This window comes from Sinocyclocheilus grahami, unplaced genomic scaffold, assembly GCF_001515645.1.
Source record: "Sinocyclocheilus grahami isolate Dianchi unplaced genomic scaffold, SAMN03320097.WGS_v1.1 scaffold68.1, whole genome shotgun sequence".
NCBI lineage: Eukaryota > Metazoa > Chordata > Actinopteri > Cypriniformes > Cyprinidae > Sinocyclocheilus > Sinocyclocheilus grahami.
In genome coordinates, this window is record NW_015505247.1 from 330486 (window position 1) to 339668 (window position 9183).

Sequence of the window (9183 nt, forward strand, 5' to 3'; positions counted from 1 at the left end):
CACCAAAATAAACACAATTTAAGGAAGTACAAACCTTAAATGTCAGATTAATAGAATAAAGCAGGATTTTAGGTTTGTCGCCATCTGTTGACATATCATGTTCATTCCACAGTGGGATTGGCTGTTCCCCTCCTACAGAAACAAACACATTTCACTCAGCTGCTGTAAAATCAAGCAAGTAAAAAAAAAATTATAGCAAAACAAAAAACAAAGCAAAACAAGGCAAAAAAAAATATTTTAATAAAAAAAACAATACAAAAAAAATTAAATGAAACCAAAATCCAAAACAAAATACCAAATAGAAAAACACAAAACTAAAATTAAATTTTAAAAAAACTAAAAAAAACAAAACAAATAAAAATATAAATAGATGAAAGAGTCGTCTATTTATGCTATCTGTTCTTCACACATACCTGACACCTTCTGGATGACCTCATTGACCTCCTTCATGAAGACCTTCTGAAGGAAGACTAGATGGTTGAGCAAATCTGTGGTCAAGTTGTGTTCGAAAGATCCAATCTAAAAATGATATACAATGATATATATTGTATTTCTACCGAATCCATCCATCCATCTGCTGAAACAAACTTGATAATCTAATAATCAAGCACAGCATTTAGTACAATCTCTCGTTGCTACATCAATGGCACACCTCAGCTACACAGCGCAAGTAGTTTCCCTGAAGATAGTTGCTGTATTCTGGGGCCCAGGCAGTGTCGCTGTGCCCCTCGTGCTCCTGTATGATGTACTGTCCTGACATGGTGACGGGAGGCAGCGTCAGGCTGGCAGTGGGTGGCATGGCCGACACGTCCACAGGGGAAACCTTTGACTGGAAACACAGCTTATGATTGGGTAGTTCAAAAGTGAACCGTGTTTGAGCACCTGTGAGAGGGAGACACCAAAGCGTTAATCAGGGCACTGAGAAATAAATTAACCAATGTACTAGTGGAATTGTGGGTACCGGTCATGCCATGGCTCTTCATGCGACCCATCTTGTATTCTGCTTTGAGAGAGGGCAACAGGGCTGCACCAATAGTGATCCCATCCAGCATAGCGCTGAATTTCAACACGATTGGCTTCTTCTCCAGTCCTTCAGGCAGCTGAGGAAACTCATTGGCCTCTACTGGAGTTTGATTGACACTCACTTCAGAGGGCTGTGGAGTAGGTGTGTCTTCACGGTTGGGCGGCGGACTGATTTAAACAGAAGTGAATTCAATATTGGCAACAAAAAAAAAATCATTAAAACTTATGAAAAGAAAGTGCAGAGGTTTGCCTCACATGTTGGAGGGCTGACGGATGAGGTCTGAAATCTGTTTTGAGAGCTGGTGGGAGCTGCGGACCATCATGCTGTGCAGCGTTGCAGGGTGCTGCGGGATGTTGATGAAGATTGCACCCACTTTAAATACGGCAGCGTTATTGGTCTTCAGCCCACGCTGTGCGCTATATAAAGCCTGGGACTTCGCGATGTTACATTTCACCACCGTCCTAATACACAAATACACACAAACAAAACTTAATACAAGCGCTCACTTTGAAATCGCAGCCTGGATGTAATATTGAGCAGTAACATAGAACAATGTCTGTGAAATATGAACAGACAGATACTGGCAAAATGTACAAGTGAAAACGATCATGTGACTGGAAACAAGGCCTTGTAGATGTGGGAATTACAAGGAGATCTAGATGTATCAATAGAAATGAAAGGGAGAGTTTCAGACCCCGATGGCATGACCATGGACTGTACTCCACGCAATACCGGCAAACACTTGCCAAAATGACAAGATCCAATCAGATTGCTTGATGGATATGCAACTTCCAAGAGTCAGGGTGCACCGGGAAACTAGAATGTGTTTAGGTACCAAGATGCTGCAATGAGCGCCTTTGAGGCGGAACTAATCATTGGATTTGACAACTTTTGGCAGGTTAAAAGCATCAAGTATTTAAAAGATATTCAGAGTTTTGTATGAGGCACATAATAGCGCATAAACTCAATAACCACTAGCAGAACTTTAAAATCTAATTTCGGTTCTGAGTTAATACTCCCTACTTATTACTTTTAGAACAATTTAAGGAAGTACAAACCTTAAATGTCAGATTAATAGAATAAAGCAGGATTTTAGGTTTGTCGCCATCTGTTGACATATCATGTTCATTCCACAGTGGGATTGGCTGTTCCCCTCCTACAGAAACAAACACATTTCACTCAGCTGGTGTAAAATCAAGCCAAGTCAAGTAAAAAAAAAATTATAGCAAAACAAAAAACAAAGCAAAACAAGGCAAAAAAAATATTTTAATAAAAAAAACAATACAAAAAAAATTAAATGTTTATCAGAATAACCTGTAAAGTGGGCTTAAAGGGATAGTTCACCTTCAGTCATTGGTCCCCATTGACTTGCATAGTTTTTTTTTCCTATACTATGGAAGTCAATGGGGACCAGCAACTGAAGGTGAACTATCCCTTTTATGCTGATAGTTAAAAGCTTGATTCAGTGAGACTAGGCCAGATGTTCAGTCCTAGAGAGCCATTGTCCTGCTGAGTTCAGCTCCAACCCTGAAAAAAATCATCACCTGCCTATAACCTTAGTAATCCTGAAGAAAATGATTAGCTTGTTCAGGTGTGTTTGATTACGGTTGGAGCAGCTCTCTAAGACCCAACTTGCCTACCACTGGACTAGGCAATGGAACAATGCATTAAAGTAAATATGACTGTAAAATTAGTGTCATGGGGATGTTATGATTTCAATGACCACTACTGAAGACACTATATAATCCTGTGAACCATTTACAGGTGCATCTCAATAAATTAGAATGTCGTGGAAAAGAGGGATTTGGAGCAGGAGAGCATTTGGATTAGTAAGAGTGAAAGGTATATATTATATAGCATATATTTGACATATGGAAGGGACTGCGACATACAAATATTATGGAGATGTTATGAATGGTCATGGAGGACTGGACAAGGTTACTAAGGAAACTTAGACATACAGGAACTCCTGCTTGGCTGTGCTGGTAGGTGAGGTTGGAAAATCCTCTAGTCTGCCAGTGAGAGAGGCAGAAAAAACAACAACAAAAAGATGACAGATAGAGAGAGAAGAGAGGAGAGTAGAGAGCAGGAAGGTAGAAGAGGGAAAGTTATCCACAGAGAAAACATTTCAAAAGTGTCATATAAGCTGTGATAAATCTCTACTCATAAAAATATATTTGTGGAAAGAGAGAACACCATAAAAAAAACAGATCCAAGAATGACTTTAAAATAACTTTAAAATATGGTAATCACAGAGAGTATGCAAGGATTAAAGTGCATTTTAAGTACATTACAAGGGCTGCTTGAACAGGATTTTACATTTTCTAAATCTAGGCTGTTGTGGGTCATTTCCAGTGTAGTGCTATGGAGTTTCTAAACTGTGTTTGAGTAGTTTTTAGCTTGCTACCATGCGGTTTCTAAAAACACAGTGAAGTATCTGTGACACGCTGGTCATTAAATACACTAGCGTTCAAAAATCTGGGTTCAGTAAGATTTTTTTAAAGAAATTAATCCTACAAACAGTATATATATATATATATATATATATATATATATATATATATATATATATATATATATTATAATATTATTTGGAAAGCATGCATTAATTTGATAAAAAGTGGGAGTGCAAACAAAGATTTCTAAATGCATGATTGATGCATGAATAAATGCAGTATTGATAAGAAATGCTTCTTGAGCTCCAAATCAGCATATTAGAATGATTTCTGAAGGATCACGTGGACTAACAGGAATAAATTACACTTTACAATATATTAAAATAGAAAAGTTATTTTGAATTGTAATAATATTTCACAGTACTACTGTTTTAGTATTTCTGATCAAATAAATGAAAGAGACCTCTTTCAAAAACATTTTTAAAAATCTTACTGACTGCAAACTTTAGAACAGTAGTGTATGGATATGAAGTTTTTGCATTGTTGTCAGACCGATCAAATAAACAGAGTAAAATATTAAGGCACCACAGAGACAAAGTGTCTACACTCTTCAGGAAGCCAACCTACCAACGGTTTACAGTGTTTTGCATGTGAAATGGTGATTGAGTGCATTTTAAAAAAGAGAAATTAGACACTTCCAAGGTAAATGGATTTATATAAAAGTGGACGCTGATAAGTGGTAGATCACTCAGTGGGTCTTAGTGCCTGGTGTTAAATGAGTTACTGACTGTATGTCTGGTGAGATTCCTTCCAGAAGCACAATGTTCACACATCCAATATGGGCCGAGGCACAGGTCTCAGTCATTTTCTGATGGAGAATATCTGCATCAAAAGAACAGAAATTATAGGATAAGGTGTTTTTTTAAGTATACAATGTATTTTAAAATGTTACTTTTATTTAAAAATGCTGTTTGATTTACCCTTCATTTTCTCCTTTAGAGTAAAACTGCCATGTATTTTCTTAAGCTCTGCCTCCATGGTCAGTCCTCCAATGTCTGCTTCCAGATGCGTGCGGTTTACCATGCCAACGCCAAACACGATCAGCGTCACATGCTGGGGCTCAGTGCTTACCAAGCTCCGCCTACGACCTAGTCGACTAGGGGGCGTCTCGCCTTCAGATTCAAACACCACATGACATGGAGGATCCGCAGGACTTCGTCCACCCTCTGAAGAGCAATTGAATAGGCAAATTGGGCCAAAAGCAATGAATATTACACTGGACACTGGACAATTTGTTTTTGTCATTTTCATGACAATTGAGTGTTTTCTTTCTCCAAGTCTCATTACCACAACACAAAATTGAATTTCATTAACATAATGTGTAATACAATAATGGCAAATTTAAACTGTAAAGTATTTTTGACTTTGTTGTAATGATATACTTTATTATTAATAACATTTTAAACCATTTTTAATAACAAACACTGTATACACCAATAATGATGCTCATTACCTTAATACAGTACTGAAAGTTTTGAGAATAATGTCAAATTAAAATCAAAAGAAAAATATCTGGACAAATTTATTCATCATCACTAATTTTCAGGAAAATAATGTTGCAATGCAATGCAATGCAATGCAATGCAATGCAATGCAAACAGAAGCACAATGTTCACACATCCAATATGGGCCGAGGCACAGGTCTCAGTCATTTTCTGATGGAGAATATCTGCATCAAAAGAACAGAAATTATAGGATAAGGTGTTTTTTTAAGTATACAATGTATTTTAAAATGTTACTTTTATTTAAAAATGCTGTTTGATTTACCCTTCATTTTCTCCTTTAGAGTAAAACTGCCATGTATTTTCTTAAGCTCTGCCTCCATGGTCAGTCCTCCAATGTCTGCTTCCAGATGCGTGCGGTTTACCATGCCAACGCCAAACACGATCAGCGTCACATGCTGGGGCTCAGTGCTTACCAAGCTCCGCCTACGACCTAGTCGACTAGGGGGCGTCTCGCCTTCAGATTCAAACACCACATGACATGGAGGATCCGCAGGACTTCGTCCACCCTCTGAAGAGCAAGTGAATAGGCAAATTGGGCCAAAAGCAATGAATATTACACTGGACACTGGACAATTTGTTTTTGTCATTTTCATGACAATTGAGTGTTTTCTTTCTCCAAGTCTCATTACCACAACACAAAATAGAATTTCATTAACATAATGTGTAATACAATAATGGCAAATTTAAACTGTAAAGTATTTTTGACTTTGTTGTAATGATATACTTTATTATTAATAACATTTTAAACCATTTTTAATAACAAACACTGTATACACCAATAATGATGCTCATTACCTTAATACAGTACTGAAAGTTTTGAGAATAATGTCAAATTAAAATCAAAAGAAAAATATCTGGACAAATTTATTCATCATCACTAATTTTCAGGAAAATAATGTTGCAATGCAATGCAATGCAATACAATGCAAAAAACTATATAAAAATTATATATATATATATATATATATATATGCTTTAATTTCTTATAAAATTTGTATTATATTTTCATATTATTTCAAGTTAAATGTGAATTAAAGGAATTCAAATTAATAGACAAATGCAGAGCAAGACATCCTACCTGAGAGGGCATTATCCTGGTTCTTCTCCAGAATGCCTGTAGGGTCTGATATGAGCGAGTAAAAATTAAGAAGTTTGTACATGTTCTGCCAGCACTCAGCCGACGGCTCGCTTTGTTCTGACACTGTAATGGAGTCCGAGTCATCCATCTGAATGGTCATGTGGTCTGCCACGTCTCGTGAACCTTTCCGCGATACTTTTGATGTCCTTCGTTCTGAACGTCCCAGTGTCCCCCGTCCACGAGGCTCTCGATTCCTGGTCAGCGTGTCTAGGCCCGGCCCGACCATGGTCCGCTTGCCCTTCTGAGTGCCCAGTCGAGCAGCTCCATTCAGGCTCCCTCGAGAACTACGGCTGAAATCAGAAGAGCGAAATTCCTGATATGGCCGTGCCTTGGAGGGCGTGGGGGAAGAGGAGCCGGCAGTGTAGCGGTTGAGTTTGATGTCAGTCTGTGTGGCTTTGATGTCATCTATCATCGTGCTGAACTGGTGAATGAGGCGGACCAGGGCCATATCCACGTGCTGGCGAATCGCTTGGCAAGCAAGGGTAAAATGGCAGTGCACACTGGCCTGGGGTCTCCGGCTCAGCTCATGGAAAGACAGTGCGCTGGCAGAGGGAGGGGTTGACATGCACTTCTCCAGGATGACTGCGTTCAAACTGAACGTCTCAATCATCAGGGCAGGCTTGAAATCAAGAGGGGGGAGGTTCACCATTCCCTGCCTGAACACAAAAACACACCATCCTAAAATTAGGCATATGCAACATTTTGAATGCTTGGGTACTCAGTAAATAAATTAGCCAAGTTTCTAGGTGGGACAGATTATGCATGCACTGTGCTTTAGTTGCTGGTCTATGTATATGAGCCAAGCTATCGTGTCTCTTGATGTTTGCACCCATGTGTGTCCCATTTTGACTAATCTTATGGCCAAATCTTTTAATGAACTACATAAGACTCACGAAGTCAGGAGTTCAATGTTTGAATGAGTCTGATGAATCCTTGACTGAATGAACTCACTGAATCTGTCAGAGCGGCTGCTGAATCAACACCTGAGTCACTTGCTGAATTGGTGAAGCTAGTACTATCAGTTAGGGTCAGAAAAAAAAAAAAATTTGTTCCATGTCCTTTTTTGTGCTTATTGACTGGTTGTTCATTTGGCAATGTGTAGTTAAAGAAACACATTTGCAGTTTTTAAAAAATATATTTTTAATATTCATTTAATTAGGTAATGAGAAAAAAACATCAGTCAGAGTTATTTTAGTATTATTTATATACTACTGCAGAATTTATTCATATTTTGGTTTAATATATTTGGTTTTCATGTATTTTGTTTTCTTTTGTCAGTTTCATTGTTTTTTATTTTTTATACTTCTATTCAGCTTTGATTTTATTTCTGTTTTAGTCATTTTAGTACTTCAACTGAAACTTATTTCAGTTAGTTGCCAAGGCAACAAAAGTTCTAATTTCTGTTAATGTTTTTAAAGTTTATTTAAATGTTTATATATTATTTTAGCTTTACATCAGTAACCAACATTTTTTTTATTGTGTACTTTTGAGTACCCATCCTTACATAAAATGAAACTTGCAAACAGAAAAAAATCAATCAATCAATCAATAAATAAAGTACTCTTTCTAAAATATCTCTAGACAGGTGAACAAAAGCTACCTTGGCAAAGCTGTGTTACCTGTGTGCTCGTTTGTTCTTCCTGTCTTTGCTGGTGTCAGAGTCGACAATGTCGGCTCTCAAACACTCAAGAGTGCCACTGAAGGACAGGTGCTCCCCAAAATACATCTTGTAACTGAGTGGAGGAGCATCCTGGGGCTGGATACCAATGTGACTCAACAAAGGCTTAAAAACAACCTGTACAGACAATCCCATGACAGACACAAACAGAATAAGAGGGGGCTATAACATATGCATGGTCATAAATAAATGATAACAAAACAATAAGCATTCCTGTTGCACACACACCTGTGCGTCGGCTAGCTGCACAGCTGCAGGGCAGAGATTTGTCTCATCTTGATCAAGCAGGTCATCCTGACTCGTGCTGTGCTGGGAGTGTGTGTGCTGAGAGTGTGTGTCCAGTGAATTCTGATCACTGGACAGTACAGTGTTAAAATCTGATGCAGAAGGAATGGTGGGGAGGACTCCTGTACACAAAGAGTTAATGAAGGTTTTCAGTGCAAATGAACACATTCTAATCCCTGTACATCGTTTAATAAGTCTCTAATCACAGCCACATGGACAGATATAGCTGCATGTTTACAGTCAACAGACTACTCGTATTTATCTGTCAATACACTAATCGTTTACCTCCGGTCTGCAGGCTGTTGTGTTGAGAGCGGTTGAGAGGCGAGTCCTGGACGTTGCCGCCTGTGCGGTTGCCAACAGCATTTGACATCCAGTTGTAGAAGCTGACAGAAAATGGCTCCGACAGAAGAGGATGTTCCGTTAACACGTCTGCACCCACACTATTGCCTAGCCAAAAACAACAGACATTTAAAATGAACTAGATTTTTACTTTTTATGCAGAAAATGAGAGTTGTGCTCTCTGCGCAGAAGTCACCGTGATGCTCTGTTCTGAGGGGATGTTAGCACATTGCTCAAGTCTTTGTCATATTCTGTCAAGAATATATATTTCAGGACCGTCCTGCAGTGTAAGTCTGTAATTTTTTGGGGGATGCACAACATATCGTTATTATATTGGTTATTGGGTGATAGCGCTGTTACTGTTCATGAAAACAAAGTATTAAAAGCAGTTTTTGTTAAAAGAAATAAAGCTGAAATAAAACATAAATATTAGATATAAACTCAAAAATAAACACTTAAATAAAATAAAAAAAACTATCTGAAATAAAATGATTTTAAGTTAATTTAATTTTAAGAAGTACTAAAATTACTAAGAAAAAAATGACAAAAACAGTACCATGATGCGAGTGTGTGGCAGCGCTGACCCAGGGCTTTTTTGTTTTCTTTGCGCAAAAAAGTATTCTCGTAGCTTCGTAACTTTACAGTTGAACCACTGATGTCACACGGACTACTTTGTCGATCATCTTGGTACTTTTCTGGACCTTGAACGTGGTAGTTACCTTGCTGTCTATGGGAGGGTCAGAGAGCCCTCAGAT

The 9183-nt window shown here is 38.0% G+C and overlaps 1 protein-coding gene across 1 annotated transcript in view; it reads right to left on the reverse strand.

Annotated features, from left to right (window-relative positions):
* Nucleotides 1–9183, reverse strand: part of LOC107585264 (uncharacterized protein KIAA1109-like) — a 58504-nt gene that overhangs the window by 16947 nt on the left and 32374 nt on the right. The window contains exons 43-54 of the mRNA XM_016272211.1: nt 8372–8536; nt 8030–8208; nt 7743–7918; nt 6064–6779; nt 5248–5493; nt 4209–4302; nt 2986–3036; nt 1279–1485; nt 962–1191; nt 653–882; nt 414–519; nt 35–132 (exon numbers count right to left, since the gene is read on the reverse strand). Coding sequence (XP_016127697.1) covers nt 35–132; nt 414–519; nt 653–882; nt 962–1191; nt 1279–1485; nt 2986–3036; nt 4209–4302; nt 5248–5493; nt 6064–6779; nt 7743–7918; nt 8030–8208; nt 8372–8536 — 2498 coding nt within the window. The remainder of the gene's footprint in view (nt 1–34; nt 133–413; nt 520–652; nt 883–961; nt 1192–1278; nt 1486–2985; nt 3037–4208; nt 4303–5247; nt 5494–6063; nt 6780–7742; nt 7919–8029; nt 8209–8371; nt 8537–9183) is intronic.